Raw genomic sequence first — 21,713 nt, 5'->3', positions numbered from 1 at the left:
AGACTGATCTACTGCCATAGAAATAATTCTCTTTCCAAAGGCAGAAGTTGATAATGCCGCTGGCTCTATCTTATAGTGTCATATGAAGGTGTGATCTGAGGCCCAGTGGGCTGCCCTGCAAATAGTCTCAATTGATACTTTTCGTAGAGAGGCCCAAGAAGCGGCCATACCTCTAGTCCAATGGGCTAAGACCATTTCAGGTGGAGACAGATTTTTTTGCTTTGTAAGTAGGGATGGTCGCTGGATTCAGCGGAATTAAGATTTCCGCAATACCGGATGGAATTTGGTGATTCTGGTTCCGTTGCGATGGAATGGAATTGCTATAGCGCTATGGCGGAATTCCCGTGGAAAAATGTGCAATTCCGCGGAATGCAATTTTTTTTTTCTGCCTAAAAATAAGATTTTCTGCTTGCCAGACTTAGAATTTCCACACAAACCTTCCCTTCCCTCCTCCCCTCCTTCCCCTCCTTCTCCGGAGGAGGATCTTTTCTTCCAGGGAATTGTAGGATGTCAAAAGCCATCTCGCATACATTGGCCAGGAATCAAACCCAGGTCTAGTGCTTGTAAGGCAGCTCTTCTCACCGCTATACCACCACAAACACTACATGCTGAAGCCAGCCTAGCATGTACCATTGTGATATATCCAAGAGAAACATGAGCTTGCTTAGGGATTTGTAGGATGTCAAAAGCCAACTCACATACAATGGCCAGGAATCGAACCCAGGCCTACCGCTTGGAAGGCAGCTATCCACACCTTTATACCACCAATGCTACACACTACAATGCTACATGCTGAAGCCAGACTAGCATGTACCATTTTGATATACCCAAGAGAAAAATTAGCTTACTTAGGAAATTGTAGCATGTCAAAAGCCAGCTCACATACATTGGCCAGGAATTGAACCCAGGCCTACCGCTTGAAAGGCAGCTATCCACACCATTATACCACCAACACTACACACTACAATGCTACATTCTGAAGCCAGTCTAGGTGATTCTCTCTCGCCCTCTGTAGCAGTGGACTCATTCTCTCTTCTTCCTCCTGTTAGTAATTTGTGCATGCTATTTGTAGCCGTAGTTCACATAGAAGTAAGGTTCTATGATTTATCAAAGAAAAAGTTTGGCATTTTATGCATAATTAAGTGGATATCTTTGTTGTCCTACATGTCCAAACTCATTTTTTCCCATGAATACTTACTATCGACTTGTATGGTCTTCAGTCTATCAAGACAACACATGCCTTGTTCCTGCTTGAGATGTAAGTTAAAGAAAGTTAAGGAAAACCTGTACTGGAAAAAAGGTCCCCTGAGGGTACTCGCCTCAGTAGGGGGGGAAGCCTCTGTACCCTATCAAGGCTTCCCCTGTCGTCCTGTGTCCCACAGCGGTCTCACTGCAGCCCCCGGAATGCACAGGCAACAATCTGTGCAATATTTACCTTTTGTGGCTTCAGCAGGGGCACTGTTGCGGCTCTTCTGAGATAGGCGAAAATAGCCTATCTCCGTCTGGTCCGCTCTACTGCGTAAGCGACTTGCGCCTGCGCAGTAGAGCGGCCCGGCGGAGATCGGCTATTTTTGCCTTTCTCCATGCAGAGAGCCGATACTGCGCCTGCGCTGCAGCCAAGGTGGTAAATATTTACATCACCGCCTCTCCGGGAGGATTTTTGCCACCGCCGTGGGACCGAGGAGGACTGGGAAGCCTCAATAGGATCCGGAGTCTTCCCCCACCTGAGGTGAGTAACCCAGGGGAAGTTTTTTCATTACAGATTTTATTTAACTACTTTCGCCTCCTGGACGTAGAAGCTACGTCCAGGAGGCCATGTGCGCTCCCGCGGCCGATCGGATTATTAGCCCAGGAATCAATGAATTGGGCTATGGTGCCTGATCACGGATTCCTCTCACCCACAGAAAAAGCGACAGATTCTCTCAGATGCTTTGCTTTTTCTGCCTCCTACGTCCCTCTAAGCGTACATGTTACGCTTAGAGTGACGTCATGTACAGTAAATAAACCTAAGGTTGCCATCTTGTGGCCCCCCCCAAAAAATAAACATATATTTACATTAAAAAAATTACTTTTTACATCCCACCCTTCCAAAAATGCCCAAATAAAATGTTTAATAAAAAAAAATTACAATAAAAAAAAACATATAAATATTTACCGAAGGGTCTAAACTTTTTAAATATCTATGTAAAGATGATATATATTTTTTTTGTTCTTTTTTTATAAGCTTGTAAATAGTGATGGATGCAAAATGGAAAAAGAGCATTTTTATTTCCAAATAAAATATTGTTGCCATACATTGTGATAGGGACATCATTTAAACGGTGTAATAACCGGGACAAATGGGCAAATACAATAAGTTGGTTTTAATTATGGAGGCATAAACTGAGGAATTTGTTTTCTCATTCTTACTGTTAAAATGCATTTACAATAAGGTAGCTCTTAGCAAAATGTACCACCCAAAGAAAGCCTAAATGGTGGCAGAAAAAAACGAGATAAAGATAAGTTCATTGTAAGTAGTGATAGTTAATGACTAATGAATGGGAGGTGAACATTGCTCGGATGCATAAAGTGAAAACGACTGAGGGCTGAAGTGGTTAAAGTGTACCTGGGACATTCTAAATAGAAGAATTCATACTTACCTGGGGCTTCTTAGATACCTGTGCACTCTGTAGGCTCCCTTGCCATCCTGCTGGCCTGCTCTGTCCTTCTACAATCTTCCCCGGTAATATCGTCAGTTGGCATTAGTCGTGCTGCAGTGTGCAGGCAAACAAAAATCTTGGCCATGGGGGCTGAGCCAGGCAAGTGCACTGCAGCATGAAAAGGTGGCGGTCATTGCTCACAAGTATGGATGTTCCTTACCTCTAAAGTCAGTGTACCATAATGTAACTGATTTCTCCCCTCCACCCCCCCCCCCCCCCTCCCCAAAAATAAAAAATGGGCAGGGCTAAAGCAGTAGAGGGTTTTTTTATTGTTTTCTTTTTTTTTTTGTTTTGTAGGTAAAATGAATCTTGATATCGCTGATTTTTGTGTAATTCTTTCACTGTGATCTCATAGGAAATTAAGAAAATACAATGACTTCACTTCCACTTTAAAGGGTACCTAAAGTGAGGCTTTCATATTTATTTCCTTTTAAGCAATCCCAGTGCGTATGAGAGATAACTGCACCAGAGACTTGTGCAGTTATGCACCAGAACTGCACCAGAGGCTGATCCTGCTGCCACACAAGTCCGGGCCGTGCTAATTACTATTCCCCCTCCAGGGCACCATGGATAGTGGGGGAATGAAATAATTCGGCTTCCAGCAATTGCTGGACGCCGAATTATTGTTTTAAAAGCAACTTCAGCTCCGTCTTCTGATGGCGCTGAAGTTACTCCCTGTGCCTGCGATAGCCGTATTTCCTATTACGGCCTATAAGTAAAGCATTTAGGAGTTAATGGCCTCAATTCACTAAGCTTATCCCCTGTCTTTAATAACTCTTCTAGAGTTGTTACCATGGTGATAAGGCATGTAGTATTCAGAAAACATTTTACCTCAGGCAAGCCTAAAGTTACCTCTTCTGTCTTTAAGTTAACTCTTTGATCCTTAAAATAACTCCAGAGTTAAAGACAGGCTGTTCATTAACTGTGTGTGAAAATAACTACAGAGGAGGTAACTTAACTACAGAAGAGGTAACGTAAGGAATGAAGAGATAAGATAACTCTCTTACTAGTGGAGGTACGTTTTCTCTTGCCTTATCCTCAGCATGATCTTAGTGAATTGAGGCCAATGCCGTTAGAATAAGCCATCATTGTACTCTATTGGCAGCAGCTAACACGTTACTGTGATGAATCTATGGGATTGATGCGAGAAACAGTGGTAATAATGCTGTTGCAGACCGCGCACATCAATATTAAGATTACCGCCAGTAGTGTACCACAAGTTAAGCTATTCGCATGAGCCATAGTACTTCAGTTCAGTGAGCATTTCTATGGTATTGTGATTTTGTAATGTACGTAACATTATTAAACACAAAGCATTACTCTAGTACCGTGGGTTGCTGTAGCAAAACTCGCTGTACACTGCTGGCGGTCGTAAAAAATATTGCCATGCGCTGTTTAACAATACTTCTTGCCTTAGGCCAGAAACCCACTCGGAGCGATTTTCTGAGTGCTTTGTGATTTGAAAAGCTCTTGCTAATGCAATGCTAGAGGGGATTTTTACAAAATCAAATCGCCCCAGTGTGATCACATCCATAACATTACATTGCCAAGAGCTTTTCAAATCACAAAGCATTCAGAAAATCGCTCCTAGTGGGTTTCCTGCCTTATGCTGATCACAACATTATTTTAGGCAGGTGAACCTAACCTGCATACGATCTACTATGGTAAATCTGATCATGGTTAGCGTTAAAAAGAGTACTCTGCCTCCTGTATGTTTACTTTTGTCTCTTTATGTATTTACAGCATTTAGTCATGCCTAGATTGTCCAACAATGGAGAAAAATAATGGACTACAGGTAAGAGCCACTCCGGGACTTGATTACAAAATATATACCCCTTTGCTGGTGTCTGTATTGTCATGCCAAGTGAAGGTATCCATGCATCTAGTGACTTACGATCGACCATCTGATTAGATGATTATCAAATTGGATGAAAATTGGTGCCCCCAAGTGCATGTCCAACTGACAATGCAACCAATTTCGGGCCGAGCATGTCGACTGGACATGCTGCAAGCTGTTGGGCTATCGTGGTTGATCGGGTGCGCAGCGGTTACCATGAGCGATGTTGAGAAAAGTGATAAATGCAACAAAACCCCTGGAGCTGTTCCCCCAGTGTATAAATGTACTTGCACACATTACCTGTCCTGTGTCGTGGTGGACATCCGTTTTCCAAATCAGTCAATGATCCATTAGCAGTATACACGCCGCCAGGGCAAAACGCGCAGTGTGTGTGACGTCGCTCGCATCACGCCGGGGCTGTGTATAGGGCTAATTGAAGAGCAGCAAATTTGGTATACTGTTGGATGGGTAATGTACAAATGCACACATGTACATTCACATTTATACACTAGGGGCACAGTGCCGAGGCCAGGGGCGTAACAATAGGGGATGTAGCCCTTGCTCCCGCGGTGGGCCTGGGGCCCCTCTAGGGCCCACACAGGGCTGTTTTTGTGGGGCTGGAGGGGTCGCAACATGAGGAAAGCGCATGGGCACACATCGGCGGTGAGGGGGGACAGTCACCCCCCCCCCCCCCCCAGGCTCTCCCCTCTGCGCTCCCTTCCAGCATCGATCAGTGGTGACACATAACTCATCTGCTTTCCACCACCAGAGGTTCTTCTAAGTGTCTGACACCACTTCCTGTTTAAACAGGCAGTAGCGTGAAGCACATACAGAGCGGAGACCTCCACGGTGGATGGAGGTATGTGTTGCTGCTGCCGCCCGCTGCCAGTGATAGATGCTGGAGGGGAGGGCTGAGAGGAGAGCCCGAGGTGAGGGGGGGGGCTGTCCCCCCCTGCAGATGTCTAATGCTCTCCCATCATGCTGTGACCCCTCCTGCCCCCAAAAATGGCCCTGGGCAGGCCCTGGGGGGGAAGGAGGGGGGGGGACCGACCTCCCGATCCAAATTTTTGCAGGGGGGCCCAGTGACTTCTAGTTACACCCCTGGCCAAGGCGGCAGACTCGGCTGATTCCCGAGAGATTTCATGCTTCATAACTGCAGGAATTAGCCTGTGGTGTATTGGCAGCCAACAGATCTTCTCTCTAATCAGATTTGATCATAGAGACATCTATCTCTTGGTCGAATCTGTCTATCATCGCTAGATATACATGACTACCTTTACTGTGGTATAAAACTCTTCTAAATGAGTATTTACAGCATAAAATCCACTACCACAAAAATAAGTACCAGAACCGCATTCAACCAGTTAAACACAGCACTTTGTTCATCAGTGTGCAGCTTCTGGCCACACCCATAGCGGTGGTAACCGTATCTTTTGTTTACATTCCTTGGTCATTTAGTGAACATTAGCAAACTGCCAAAACTGAGCTGTACTTAGCTGAGAAGAGCTAAGAAATGATCACTGAATGTATTGTAATATATAAATACTGTAGCTTTTCAATGAAATACAATGACTGCTTTCAGAGCAGATAAACTGTACTTTGGGAATTTGTAATTTGTAAACAGACCATATTACTTGTGCACAAAAGCAAATATAACTGTTCGGGTAATAAAAAAAGTAGAAAAACACTTTTTTATATTATATCAGTGTTTTATCTCACATTAATGTGGGTGCATGCTTGTAAGGGTCACTCCACCCCAAAGGGATTAAGGGGTTAAATGGTATATATGGTTTTCTTTTATTTAAAAAAAAAAAAAAAAAAAAGTAGGTGAAATTTGGCCACAACATCTCCTCAAGCATTTTCTTCCTGCGTGTGCTGCTGTTATGAAAACAGGAAGTAATGTGTGTAAATGTAACTTCGTTCATTACAATGACCGCAGACGTTTCATTAATGCCGGTAATTATTGACACAGGGCCTTAGATCAATGAATTGAAACTGTGTTCCGATCAGGGATGGTCGTAGTCAGCCAACTTCGCTACGCTGGAAATACGCGTAGTTTTACGCAATTACACTTCACCAAACTACGGCTTCGAAAACAAATATTCGCTTCGTATGCATTTCATTGAATACGCGTTAAAATACGCAATTACGCGTAGTGCGAGGCGTAGTGTATGCGGATACTTATGCCCGTATGCAGAAAATTGTACGCATTAATTTCTTTAGAAATGCATACAATCGCATGCGGAAAATTAAACCCGAGTAACGCATTCGTAGTTCACTACGCAATACCCATGTTAACTACGCATAGTGGGCGTAAGCTACGCGTAGCGGTACTTCGCTACACGTAAATTCGTAAGCGTAGGTTTGAAACTTCGCCTATGAACTACAATGCGTAGATGCGAACTACGATGTGTAAATTCGCACTGGCGTAGTTTCTGCTTATCCCTGGTTCCGATTTATCGATCTCCCCACTAATGGGCGATGGCAAGAACATGCACAGCAGTGTGCTGGGGCCATTCGCCATAATAGACAATTATTTACATCCGTGGGCAGGAACTGAAGGAGGTAGATATACCTTCCCGGACCACATAAGTGGTTAGGTATAGATGTTATGAAATCTTGCCTGAATGTGTATGGTAAATAGTGTTGGGCGAACATCTGGATGTTCGGGTTGGGTGTGGTTCGGCCGAACATGCCCCTGATGTTCGGCATGTTCGAGCTGAACCCCGAACCCAACCCGAACATGTCCCTTTGGGGCCCCTATAGGGTCCCAGCATAAAGGGAGAGCATGCCCCGAGCGCGGGGGGGGGGGGGGTCGGAAATGCCCCCCACCCCTTCCTGCTAAGCTCTCCCTTTTGCCGGTTCCCTATAATGTTAAATTTAAGCCCCCCAAAAGTACCTGAGGAGGGCAGGAAGCGGGCAGCCAGAGATGCTAGGCGCTAGTACCATCTGGTACTTCCGCCCTCTCTTGATGCACTTCCTGTTTACATTTGAAGTTGCATCAAGAGAGCGCAGAAGTACCGCGATGACGCGAACGAGGGTACGCGTCACCTACATGATGACACGTACCCTCGTACGCGTCATCGCGGTACTTCTGCGCTCGGGGCATGCTCTCCCTTTATGCTGGGACCCTATAGGGGGCTATGTTCGGCCGGACATGGCTGTGTTCGGCCGAACAAAGAAGGCCTGTTCGGGTTCGGGCAGCGTGCCCGAACACCCTCCCGAACACCATGAGGTGTTCGGGGGGTGCCGAACCGAACCCGAACAGGCCAAAATCCGGGCGAACCCGAACAGTGGCGAACGCTGTTCGCCCATCACTAATGGTAAAGTACCAGTGGAAAGTCTAAAAAGTGAGGTTAGAGCAGGTAAGACTAAAAAGAAAAGATGACTTATGTGGTAAGAGGACATATCAATTGAATAGAATAGGATGGATAAGGCAGGTAGTGAGATGTGATTTAGAGGAGACTAGAGGGTGTGTATAGTTAGTTAGTTGGGGGGACTACTATTAGAGGAGGTGAATTTAGGGGGGATGTGCAGGCTATCTATTTCTAATCTTGCTGATTTTGTCATTGAAGAATGAAGCAAAGTCGTCAGCTGAGGTGGGGGTGGAGACCGCAGAAGGGAATTGAAGGTAGAAAACAACTCTTTGCAGGGTAAAATGGGGCCCCGGGGCAAAAGTAATCATGGGCTCCCCCACACCAATACCCCCCCACAGCTGCTGCTGGCCAGACCCCCCCCACCCCCCTCGCTAGCTCCCCCCTTCCCCTGCAAGTTGCCCCCCGCAGTGTAATAAAGGCAGGGGGAGACAGACACACTCCCCTCCTGAACGATCCAGGCAGTGCAGCTCCCATCTGTCTCCCCTGCAGTGATTGTCTTGCACTTCCTGCTAATCCGTTTGCGCTCTAGTTCCTGAACGGAGAAGCAGGAAGTGAAGGACAAGCACTACAGGGGAGACAGACAGGAGCTGCACTGCCTGCATCATTCGGGAGGTGAGTGTGTCTGTCTCCCACTGCCTTTAATGCACTGCAGGGGGACAGCGTGCGGGGGAAGGGGGACGGAGCAAGCTTTCGGGGGGGGATCTCGCCAGCGGCAGCTGCAGGGGGAGCGAGCAGGGGTTTCTGGCAGCCAAATGATTTGAGGCAAAGGTGGACACTTGGGGGGGGGGGGGGGGGGGGAGGGGGGCTATGGATGCAGGGGCCCTGGGACAGTTGCCCCCTTTGCTTCTTTCGTAGCGCCGGTTCTGGCTGTTTGGGACTGTGAGAAAGGGAGAAGATAGGAGTTCAGTAGGAATGTTTAGCAGCTGAGACGGCCAGTCTTTTGTTTATGAAGGATGTATTTGTAATTGGCAATGTAAATGATGCTACCCAGGAGTGGTGCTGCAGAAGTTTGATTTTCCTGAGGAGCCATAATTCTCTATGGGCACTGTGATAAAGGGGGCAGTAGAGTCAAATGCAGAATCTAGTGTGTTATGATAGTGCATAGCTGATAAATTAGGATACTGGAAGTGGGGTAAAGTGAGAAGGTGATTTAACAAGTCTTGAAGTAAATGCAGCAGCAGCAGCAGCTGTCACATGATGACCATCCATGCTGCACCAATGTATTTTCAGGCTTTTTTTATCTTGTTAGAAGAGTGCTAAGGAGTGAGATTGATGACAAAATTAGAGACTGTACAAGGAATTTAATGCCAGGCTCCTCTCCCATAAATACATAACCCAGATTTTTTGAACAGTTGGTCTTTCTTTTTGGAGAAGGTGGGGTGAGGGAGTCATTATGTTTCCAGTCCCTAGATGGGATGGCAATTGGGTTGCATCATTATTAAGACTTTAGACATTTTATACCATTAACAAAGCAGGTACGTTGGGCACAGCTGCTGCTTAATGATACTGAGAACAATTTGAGCATAATCTATTTTGTGGTCTTTATATACAGCTTATCTCCTTTGATTTTGTTTTTAACTTTTTTTTTCTTCTCTTTTTAGGTTACAGATCTGTACCTTTCTATATGGGAAATGAGAGCGTTTGGGGACGTTTTTACGTTGGTCTGCTTGGCCAGAGAACTGTGTTGGCTGTGGTTCCCCATCTGGTCAAGCTTTGTTCATGAATTTTAATGTTTGGCTAATTAATGTAGGGTGGGTATATTGGTTTTTTTAAAAAAAAGGGTTTTGGGACACCCAACCAAATTAGTTGGGTTTTGGCTTTTTAACATGTTAACTTTTTTTTTTTTTTTTTTTTTTTTTTTTTTATTTTCCAAATTGATCAATAATAAATGATTATTTTTGGACGCATGTGGGTTTCTCTGCAGGCTGATGCTCCAACTTTTTAAATCTGCTTTGTATGCACACTTATGCTACATGCAGGTACATATCATACAATTTTCTGGCAGATTTACCTGCCAGATCGATTGTTTCCAACATGTCCAATCTGTATTTTGATCAATTTTTTATTTTTTTTAATCATGTTCTTTATAGTTTTTCTGATCATTTTTTTTAGATTGAGTTTTATTTAGTTCTATGAAAATCTATCGAAAGAACAATTAGAAAAGATCAGAAGATCGAAAAATCTATCAAAATTCAGATCGGACATGTTGGAAATCTATCTGGCAGGTAAATCTGCCCAAAAATTGTATGGTGTGTACCTGTAATGTTTACAATTGCTTTCACATTTAACAGGGCTCTTTCACATCTAACAACTAGAGATTAGTGTTGGGCGAACATCTAGATGTTCGGGTTCGGGCCGAACAGGCCGAACATGGCCGCGATGTTCGGGTGTTCGACCCGAACTCCGAACATAATGGAAGTCAATGGGGACCTGAACTTTTGTGCTTTGTAAAGCCTCCTTACATGCTACATACCCCAAATTTACAGGGTATGTGCACCTTGGGAGTGGGTACAAGAGGAAAAAAATTTAGCAAAAAGAGCTTATAGTTTTTGAGAAAATCGATTTTAAAGTTTCAAAGGGAAAACTGTCTTTTAAATGCGGGAAATGTCTGTTTTCTTTGCACAGGTAACATGCTTTTTGTCGGCATGCAGTCATAAATGTAATACATATAAGAGGTTCCAGGAAAAGGGACCGGTAACGCTAACCCAGCAGCAGCACACGTGATGGAACAGGAGGAGGGTGGCGCAGGAGGAGAAGGCCACGCTTTGAGACACAACAACCCAGGCCTTGCATGAGGACAAGAAGCGTGCGGATAGCAATTTGCATTTTGTCGCCATGCAGTCATAAATGTAATACAGATGAGAGGTTCAATAAACAGGGACAGGAAACGCTAACCCATCACAGATGTTCATTGTTCATGTTACTTGGTTGGGGTCCGGGAGTGTTGCGTAGTCGTTTCCAATCCAGGATTGATTCATTTTAATTTGAGTCAGACGGTCTGCATTTTCTGTGGAGAGGCGGATACGCCGCCGATCTGTGACGATGCCTCCGGCAGCACTGAAACAGCGTTCCGACATAACGCTGGCTGCCGGGCAAGCCAGCACCTCTATTGCGTACATTGCCAGTTTGTGCCAGGTGTCTAGCTTCGATACCCAATAGTTGAAGGGTGCAGATGGATTGTTCAACACAGCTACGCCATCTGACATGTAGTCCTTGACCATCTTCTCCAGGCGATCGGTGTTGGAGGTGGATCTGCACGCTTGCTGTTCTGTGTGCTGCTGCATGGGTGTCAGAAAATGTTCCCACTCCAAGGACACTGCCGATACCATTCCCTTTTGGGCACTAGCTGCGGCTTGTGTTGTTTGCTGCCCTCCTGGTCGTCCTGGGTTTGCGGAAGTCAGTCTGTCGGCGTACAACTGGCTAGAGGAGGGGGAGGATGTCAATCTCCTCTCTAAAGTCTCCACAAGGGCCTGCTGGTATTCTTCCATTTTGACCTGTCTGGCTCTTTCTTCAAGCAGTTTTGGAACATTGTGTTTGTACCGTGGATCCAGAAGGGTATAAACCCAGTAATTGGTGTTGTCCAGAATGCGCACAATGCGTGGGTCGCGTTCAATGCAGTCCTAGGCCGAAGAGGTCATAGCCTAGGGTCACAAAACCTGTTTATTGGGCAATTTCAATGGTGGCGAGTCTGACGTACATAAATCGCAGCAATGGCCGTTAGCAACGTCTGAATCTCACGAAATGTCTCATGCAGGTAGAAGACATATTGTTAGACTTGGGCTCCAAAGATGGGTTCCCTACATCTCTGCAAACCAGAGTTACAGGGCTCCAAATTTGGTAAAATCCCCCATAGGCTTTCATTGGGCCTCCTATTTACAGTTCCAAAATCTCACATCTTTTCAAATTACTCAGCAGTGGCAAATGTTCTAGCATTGTAGGGACCCTTGAAAGGGTCCCTACAATGCTAGAAAATTTGGTACTGCTGAGCCATTGCCCTTTGAAAAGATGTGAGATTTTGGAAAGTGAAATAGGGAGGCAATGAAATCCTATAGGGGATTTTACCAATTTTGGACCCCTGTAACTCTGGTTTGCAGAGATGTAGGGACCCCATCTTTGGAATCCAAGTCTAACAATATGTCTTCTACCTGCATGAGACATTTCCTGAGATTCAGACGTTGCTAACGGCCATTGCTGCGATTTATGTACGTCACCATCACTACCATTGAAATAGCCCAAATAAACAGGTTTTTGTGACCCTAGGCTATGACCTCTTTGGCCTAGGGGCCCGAAACTCACCAGTCATGTTCCCCCTAAGGGTCCCTACAATGCTAGAAAATTTGCCACTGCTGAGTAATTGCCCTTTGAAAAGATGTGAGATTTTGGAACTGTAAATAGGAGGCCCAATAAAAGCCTATGGGGGATTTTACCAAATTTGGAGCCCTGTAACTCTGGTTTGCAGAGATGTAGGGAACCCATCTTTGGAGCCCAAGTCTAACAATATGTCTTCTACCTGCATGAGACATTTCGTGAGATTCAGACGTTGCTAACGGCCATTGCTGTGATTTATGTACGTCAGACTCGCCACCATTGAAATTGCCCAATAAACAGGTTTTGTGACCCTAGGCTATGACCTCTTCGGCCTAGGACTGCATTGAACGCGACCCACGCATTGTGCGCATTCTGGACAACACCAATTACTGGGTTTATACCCTTCTGGATCCACGGTACAAACACAATGTTCCAAAACTGCTTGAAGAAAGAGCCAGACAGGTCAAAATGGAAGAATACCAGCAGCCCCTTGTGGAGACTTTAAAGAGGAGATTGACATCCTCCCCCTCCTCTAGCCAGTTGTACGCCGACAGACTGACTTCTGCAAACCCAGGACGACCAGGAGGGCAGCAAACAACACAAGCCGCAGCTAGTGCCCAAAAGGGAATGGTATCGGCAGTGTCCTTGGAGTGGGAAAATTTTCTGACACCCATGCAGCAGCACACAGAACAGCAAGCGTGCAGATCCACCTCCAACACTGATCGCCTGGAGAAGATGGTCAAGGACTACATGTCAGATGGCGTAGCTGTGTTGAACAATCCATCTGCACCCTTCAACTATTGGGTATAGAAGCTAGACACCTGGCACAAACTGGCAATGTCCGCAATAGAGGTGCTGGCTTGCCCGGCAGCCAGCGTTATGTCGGAACGCTGTTTCAGTGCTGCCGGAGGCATCGTCACAGATCGGCGGCGTATCCGCCTCTCCACAGAAAATGCAGACCGTCTGACTCAAATTAAAATGAATCAATCCTGGATTGGAAACGACTACGCAACACTCCCGGACCCCAACCAAGTAACATGAACAATGAACATCTGTGATGGGTTAGCGTTTCCGGTCCCTGTTTATTGAACCTCTCATCTGTATTACATTTATGACTGCATGGCGACAAAATGCAAATTGCTATCCGCACGCTTCTTGTCCTCATGCAAGGCCTGGGTTGTTGTGTCTCAAAGCGTGGCCTTCTCCTCCTGCGCCACCCTCCTCCTGTTCCATCACGTGTGCTGCTGCTGGGTTAGCGTTACCGGACCCTTTTCCTGGAACCTCTTATATGTATAACATTTATGATCGCATGCCGACAAAAAGCATGTTACCTGTGCAAAGAAGACAGACATTTCACGCATTTAAAAGACAGTTTTCCCTTTGAAACTTTAAAATCGATTTTCTCAAAAACTATAAGCTCTTTTTGCTAAATTTTTCCTCTTGTACCCACTCCCAAGGTGCACATACCCTGTAAATTTGGGGTATGTAGCATGTAAGGAGGCTTTACAAAGCACAAAAGTTCGGGTCCCCATTGACTTCCATTATGTTCGGAGTTCGGCCATGTTCGGCCCGAACCCGAACATCTAGATGTTAGCCCAACACTACACGTGACCCGTTCGGCCAATCACAGCGCTAGCCGAACGTTCGGGTAACGTTCGGCCATGCGCTCTTAGTTCGTCCATATGGCCGAACAGTTTGGCCGAACACCATCAGGTGTTCGGCCGAACCCGAACATCACCCGAACAGGGTGATGTTCTGCAGAACCCGAACAGTGGCGAACACTGTTCGCCCAACACTACTAGAGATGTCCCGAACGGTTCGCTGGCAAACGTTTCCCGGCGAACTTCGGTGGATCGCGTTCGCCTGCCAAAGGCGAACTTTCCCGGAAGTTCGATTCGCCCCATAATGCTCTATTGAGTAAAACTTTGACCCTCTACATCACAGTCAGCAGGCACATTGTTGCCAATCAGACTGCACTCACTGGTGGCCCCCCCCCCCCCTTATACAAGCAAGGTCCTTGTGCCATTTGACTCACTCCTCTGCCTACACTAATTAGTTAAGGGACAGCTGCTATCCTCCCTCCTCCCTACCTGTTCAGTGAACCCGCCACTGCATACCTGTTGTGTTCAGTGAACCCGCCACTGCATACCTGTTGTGTTCAGTGAACCCGCCACTGCATACCTGTTGTGTTCAGTGAACCCGCCACTGCATACCTGTTGTGTTCAGTGAACCCGCCACTGCATACCTGTGCAGTGAACCCACCACTGCATACCTGTTCAGTGAACCCACCACTGCATACCTGTTGTGTTCAGTGAACCCGCCACTGCATACCTGTTCTGTTCAGTGGACCCGCCACTGCATACCTGTTGTGTTCAGTGGACCGGCCACTGCATACCTGTTGTGTTCAGTGAACCTGCCACTGCATACCTGTTCTGTGAACCCGCCACTGCATACCTGTTCTGTGAACCCACCACTGCATACCTGTTCAGTGAACCCACCACTGCATACCTGTTGTGTTCAGTGAACCCGCCACTGCATACCTGTTCAGTGAACCCACCACTGCATACCTGTTCAGTGAACCCACCACTGCATACCTGTTGTGTTCAGTGAACCCGCCACTGCATACCTGTTCTGTTCAGTGGACCCACCACTGCATACCTGTTGTGTTCTGTGAACCTGCCACTGCATACCTGTTCTGTGAACCCACCACTGCATACCTGTTGTGTTCAGTGAACCCGCCACTGCATACCTGTGCAGTGAACCCACCACTGCATACCTGTTCAGTGAACCCACCACTGCATACCTGTTGTGTTCAGTGAACCCGCCACTGCATACCTGTTCTGTTCAGTGGACCCGCCACTGCATACCTGTTGTGTTCAGTGGACCGGCCACTGCATACCTGTTGTGTTCAGTGAACCTGCCACTGCATACCTGTTCTGTGAACCCGCCACTGCATACCTGTTCTGTGAACCCGCCACTGCATACCTGTTCTGTGAACCCACCACTGCATACCTGTTCAGTGAACCCACCACTGCATACCTGTTGTGTTCAGTGAACCCGCCACTGCATACCTGTTCAGTGAACCCACCACTGCATACCTGTTCAGTGAACCCACCACTGCATACCTGTTGTGTTCAGTGAACCCGCCACTGCATACCTGTTCTGTTCAGTGGACCCGCCACTGCATACCTGTTGTGTTCTGTGAACCTGCCACTGCATACCTGTTCTGTGAACCTGCCACTGCATACCTGTTCTGTGAACCTGCCACTGCATACCTGTTCTGTGAACCTGCCACTGCATACCTGTTCTGTGAACCCGCCACTGCATACCTGTTCAGTGAACCCACCATTGCATACCTGTTCAGTGAACCCACCACTGCATACCTGTTGTGTTCAGTGAACCCGCCACTGCATACCTGTTCTGTTCAGTAGACCCGCCACTGTATACCTGTTCAGTGAACCCGCCACTGCATACCTGTTGTGTTCAGTGAACCTGCCACTGCATACCTGTTCTGTGAACCCGCCACTGTATACCTGTTGTGTTCAGTGAACCTGCCACTGCATACCTGTTCTGTGAACCCGCCACTGCATACCTGTTCTGTTCAGTGAACCCGCCACTGTATACCTGTTCTGTTCAGTGAACCCGCCACTGCATACCTGTTGTGTTCAGTGAACCCGCCACTGTATACCTGTACTGTTCAGTGAACCCGCCACTGTATACCTGTTCTGTTCAGTGAACCCACTGCATCAGTGTTCATACCTGTGCAGTTAAGTGAACCCACCTACCTACGTGAGTGTACGCAGTGTGATATACCACTCCGTGCATACCCGATATGGACAAAACAGGTAGAGGAAGAGGTAGTGCCAGAGCCAGAGGAAGGCCACCCGGCAGGTCTGCGCGAGGTCGTGTAAATGTAATTTCGTGTGGACCTGGCCCACAGTACAGTGCTCGGAAGAAGGCACGTCCCATCACCTCCCAAGATTGTCAGGACGTGGTTGAGTATTTAGCGACACAGAACACCTCATCTTGCTCAGCCACCAGCGCTACTACTAGCATCACTTCCGCTGCATTTGACACTTCACAAGAATTATTTAGTGTTGAAATCACTGATGCACAGCCATTTTTACAGCCAGATGAATTTTCACCAGCTCATATGTCTGAGTTACGCGGCAACACTATGGATGTAACGTGTAAGGAGGATGAAGGACCTACTGATGGTGCATGTTTGGATTTTTCTGAGGCAAGCGAAGCTGGGCAGGATGATTACGATGATGACGATGATAGGGATCCTCTGTATGTTCCCAATAGAGGAGATGAAAAGGGAGACAGTTCAGAGGGGGAGTCAGAGAGTAGTAGGAGGAGAGAAGTTGCTGAAAGAAGCTGGGGCAGCTCTTCGTCAGAAACAGCTGGTGGCAGTGTCCGGCACCATGTATCGCCACCTATGTACAGCCAGCCAACTTGCCCTTCAGCATCAGCTGCTGAGGTCCCCATAGTGCCCACATCCCAGGGTGGCTCAGCGGTGTTGAAATTTTTTAATGTGTGTGCCTCAGATCGGACCAAAGCCATCTGTTCGCTCTGCCAACAAAAATTGAGCAGTGGAAAGGCCAACACTCACGTAGGGACAAGTGCCTTACGAAGGCACCTGGAGAAAAGGCACAAACAGCAATGGGATGGCCACCTGAGCAAAAGCAGCAGCAGCACACAAAAGAAAAGTCACCCTCCTTCTCCTCTTCCTCCTTCAGGTGCATCATCTGCTTCTGCCGCTTTCTCCCTTCCACCTTCACAGGCACCCTCCTCCACTCCGCCTCTGCCCTTGAGCGCTTCCTGCTCCTCTGCCAACAGCAGCAGTCAGGTGTCCGTGAAGGAAATGTTTGAGCGTAAGAAGCCAATTTCGGCCAGTCACCCCCTTGCCCGGCGTCTGACAGCTGGCGTGGCGGAACTGTTAGCTCGCCAGTTGTTACCAATACCATACCGGCTGGTGAACTCTGAGGCCTTCCGTTAATTTGTGGCCATCGGAACACCGCAGTGGAAGATGCCAGGCCGCACTTATTTTTCGAGAAAGGCCATACCCCAACTACACCGTGAAGTTGAGAGGCAAGTGGTGTCGTCTCTTGCGAAGAGCGTTGGGTCAAGGGTCCACCTGACCACGGATGCCTGGTCTGCCAAGCACGGGCAGGGCCGCTACATTACGTACACAGTCCATTGGGTCAACCTGGTGGTGAACGATGGCAAGCAGGGCGCAGCGGACCAAATTGTGACACCTCCACGGCTTGCAGGCAGGCCTCCTGCCACCTCCGCTCCTCCTGCTACATGCTCTTTGCTGTCCTCCTCCTCCTTGGCTGAGTGGCAGTTCTCCTCTCCAGCTACACAGCCCCAGCTCCGCAGGGCCTATGCTACATGCCAGGTACGACGGTGTCACGCCATCTTAGACATGTCTTGTCTCAAAGCGGAGAGTCACACTGGAGCAGCTCTCCTGGCTGCTCTTAAGAAACAGGTGGATGAGTGGCTGACCCCGCACCACCTGGAGATAGGCAACGTGGTGTGCGACAACGGCAGCAATCTGCTTGCCGCTTTGCATATGGGGAAGCTGACACACATACCCTGCATGGCACATGTCATGAATCTAGTTGTTCAAAGATTTGTGGCAAAGTACCCTGGCTTAGCGGATGTCCTGAAGCAGGTCAGGAAGTTCTGTGGGCATTTGAGGCGGTCTTACACAGCCATGGCACGCTTTGCGGAAATTCAGCGGAAAAACAACATGCCGGTGAGACGCCTGATTTGCGATAGCCCGACTCGCTGGAATTCGACCCTGCTCATGTTCTCCCGCCTGCTAGAACAGAAGAAAGCCGTCACCCAGTACCTCTACAACTACAGTAGAATGAAACAGTCTGGGAAGATGGGGATGTTCTGGCCCGACAACTGGACACTGATGGAAAATGCATGCAGGCTCATGCGGCCGTTTGAGGAGGTGACCAACCTGGTGAGCCGCAGTGAGGGCACCATCAGTGACTTAATTCCCTACGCTTACTTCTTGGAGCGTGCTGTGCGTAGAGTGGCGGATGAAGCTGCGAATGAGCGTGACCAGGAACCGTTACGGCAGGAACAGGCATGGGACCAATTTTCATCAGACCCAGCTGTTTCCTCAACACCTGCGGCAGCACAGAGGGGGGAGGAGGAGGAAGAAGAGAAGTCGTGTGCAGAAGACGAGTCAGACTCAGAGGATGATGAGCAAGGTGTTTCTTTGGGGGAGGAGGAGAGGAGGGGACGGCGGCAGGAGAACAACCGCAGCAGGCGTCGCAGGGGGCTTGTGCTGCTCAACCTTCCCGTGGTATTGTTCGCGGCTGGGGGGAGGAGGTTGACTTACGTGACGTCACTGAGGAAGAGCAAGAGGAGATGGAGGGTACTGGATCCGACTTTGTGCAGATGTCGTCTTTTATGCTGTCCTGCCTGTTGAGGGACCCCCGTATAAAAAAACCTCAAGGGGAATGAGCTGTACTGGGTGGCCACACTGCTAGACCCTCGGCACAGGCACAAAGTGGCGGACCTGTTACCAACTCACCTGAAGGTGGAAAGGATGCAGCACATGCAGAACAAGCTGTCAACTATGCTCTACAATGCCTTTAAGGGTGATGTGACAGCACAACGCCAGCAAGGTACCACTGCCACTAATCCTTCTCCCGTGTCCACGCAGTCAAAGACAGGACGCTCCAGCAATCTCATGGTGATGTCGGACATGCGGACGTTCTTTAGTCCAACGCCTCGCCGTAGCCCTTCCGGATCCACCCTCCACCAACGCCTGGAACGGCAGGTAGCCGACTACCTGGCCTTAAGTGTGGATGTAGACACTGCTGTGAACAGCGATGAGGAACCCTTGAACTACTGGGTGCGCAGGCTTGACCTGTGGCCAGAGCTGTCCCAATTTGCCATCCAACTTCTCTCCTGCCCTGCGGCAAGCGTCCTGTCAGAAAGGACCTTCAGCGCAGCTGGAGGCATTGTCACTGAGAAGAGAAGTCGCCTAAGTCACAAAAGTGTTAAGTACCTCACCTTTATCAAAATGAATGAGGCATGGATCCCGGAGGGCTGCTGCCCGCCCCAAGACTAAGTCAGTCCCCGCACACACAGCATCTCTGCCTGCACGCCGTGTGACTGGCTGCCTGGCCTGCCCCAAGAAGACTAAGTCGCTCCCAGTCCCTCCACACAGCATGTCTGCCTGCAGGCCGCTTGGCTACCTTCTCCGCCACCACCAACAGGGTCCGGGACTCCAGGCGGATTGCTGAATTTTTTAGGCCGCTGCTAGCAGCGGCCGCTGTAATAATTTTTCTGGTGCGTGTACATGACTGCCTAATTTTTCTGGCTGCACTGCGGGCAGCTGCAACAACAAAAGAAAAGGCATGTACATGCGCCCACTCCCCTTCGTGATCATTACCTTGCCGTGGTGAAGGGGCTTGCGTATCACAATGAAACAATGACCGGCGCCTAGATGAGTGTCTCGGGGGGCACACAAAAGATAATAAGGTCGTTGCTTCATTGTGGTCAGACCAATTTTGATCAGCTGGACAGTCACTGTTCTGTCATTCAGCTACATCAGCCAGGCGACCATATGGGCTGTAAAGCCACCAAAACCTGCACTCTCGCCATGGTGCGCACCAGTCCAGCACGGCCGTCACTACACAAACAGCTGTTTGCGGTGCGTTACACGGTGAGTTTGGTGTGTCAGTGTAAAGCAGTACCTTAATTACACTACCTGATTGATGTATACACATGCAAGATGTTTTAAAGCACTTTAGGCCTGTCATTTAGTATTCAATGTGAATTCTGCCCTTAAAACGCTGCTTTGCGTCAAATCCAGATTTTTCCCGGGGACTTTTGGCGTGTATCCCACTCGCCATGCCCCCCTCCAGGTGTTAGACCCCTTGAAACATCAAACAAAGTTCGCATTCCCATTGAAGTCTATTGCGGTTCGCGAACTTTAACGCGAACCGAACCTTCGGCGGAAGTTCGCGAACCTAAAATCGGGGGTTCGGTCCAACTCTAGTCATCGGGATGTAACGGTATGACGCAATCAGTGGTGGTAGTAATTCATTCGACCCAACGGGAAAATGTCGGATCCCGATGATCAAAAGCCCCCCGCTGCATTGAACTGCAATGCACCGAAACGCAGCATCGGGTGTGAAAGGTAAAATGAAAGTCTACGGACTTTCATTTTACCTTGGTTAACGCAAAGTTTCGACTTTGTGTTATGTCGCAGAAAACAGGCTCTAGAGTGAAAGAGCCCTAAGCAGGGCTAATTCTTATCATAATGGAGCCCTGAGCAAAAGTTACATGGGGCCCCACCATGGGCAGCATCAGGGGGTGCTTTGGGATGCTGAAGCCCCCCTAAAATTGTCCAAGCACCCCCTGAGCACCCACAGTGGCAGCCACTCGCTGCCCCACTCTCTCCCCCTTCTGTAGGGCTACAAAAAAAAATGCAGACATCAGCGGCCATTTTATTGTAGCACTACAGAGGGAGAGGAGGTGGGGAGACTCCTGACTCAAGAGAGGAGGTGGTGGGAACACCCTTAGAGGTAACGGCCGCCGGGATCGGTTGAAAAGGGCGCCCGAGCTGCCTGTATGAAAAGGGCGCCGCCATAGACATCAATGTTATTTCTGGAAATATGGGCTACAAGGTGTAGAAAAGGGCACCCGAGTTTTGATATAGGCTACAAGCGGGCTCCCCTTTGTAGCCCGTATTTTTTTCGGCTACAGTAAGGTGCCCCTCTGTAGCCCATATTATTGCCTTTTTTTTGTAGCCTAAGTTTTTATATGGGCTACAAGCGCTGGAAGCCGAATTATTTCATTCCCCCACTATCCATGGCGGCCTGGAGGGGAAATAGTAATTAACACGTCCCGGAGTTTTTTTGTAGCCGAAGTTTTTATATGGGTTACACCAGGCGCCTTTTTTTTTTTGTAGCCGAAGTTTTTATATGGGGTACACCAGGCGCCTTTTTTGTAGCCGAAGTTGGTATATATATGGGCTTCACCAGGCGCCCTTTTTTACCGGCGCCCTTTTCATGTAGACCCCGGCCGCCAGCTCAGAAGGATGCATGAGCAGCAGCCGTAGGAGCAGAGGGGGGAGCAGGCTGGGACAGCTATACTACCTACACTGGAACAGGCATACTACCTACGCTGGGGCAGCTGGACTACCTACGCTGGGGCAGCTGGACTACCTATACTGGGGCAACCTTATTACCTATACACGCTCACTTTCCAGTGCATGGACACACCCCTTTTTGACCACACCCCTGGTTTTTGGCCACACACCCTGATTTTTTTCATTGCACCCCTTAAAATAATTTCCGCCGGTGGGCCGCACTGACTGGCAACTCGAAGTGTTAATGGGGGGCCCTTTGTTCCTGAATGCCCCTGAGATAGTGCTAGTTGTTCCATTGACCACCAGAGCTCACTAGCAGATACCCCAGGTCCTGCTCCATGTAAATAATGTCCTCTGCAGGC

The 21,713-nt window shown here is 48.3% G+C and overlaps 1 protein-coding gene across 1 annotated transcript in view; it reads left to right on the top strand.

Annotated features, from left to right (window-relative positions):
* The window catches only part of LOC137546670 (protein zyg-11 homolog), a 52,706-nt gene extending 43,063 nt beyond the window's left edge, over nucleotides 1–9,643 (top strand). Inside the window, exon 11 of the mRNA XM_068269444.1 lies at nucleotides 9,515–9,643. Coding sequence (XP_068125545.1) covers nucleotides 9,515–9,643 — 129 coding nt within the window. The remainder of the gene's footprint in view (nucleotides 1–9,514) is intronic.
* The last annotated feature ends 12,070 nt before the right edge of the window (nucleotides 9,644–21,713 follow it).

Source organism: Hyperolius riggenbachi, chromosome 1, assembly GCF_040937935.1.
Source record: "Hyperolius riggenbachi isolate aHypRig1 chromosome 1, aHypRig1.pri, whole genome shotgun sequence".
NCBI classification, from domain to species: domain Eukaryota; kingdom Metazoa; phylum Chordata; class Amphibia; order Anura; family Hyperoliidae; genus Hyperolius; species Hyperolius riggenbachi.
The sequence above is the reverse complement of the archived record's forward strand: the minus strand, read 5'-3'. Positions and strand labels throughout refer to the sequence as shown.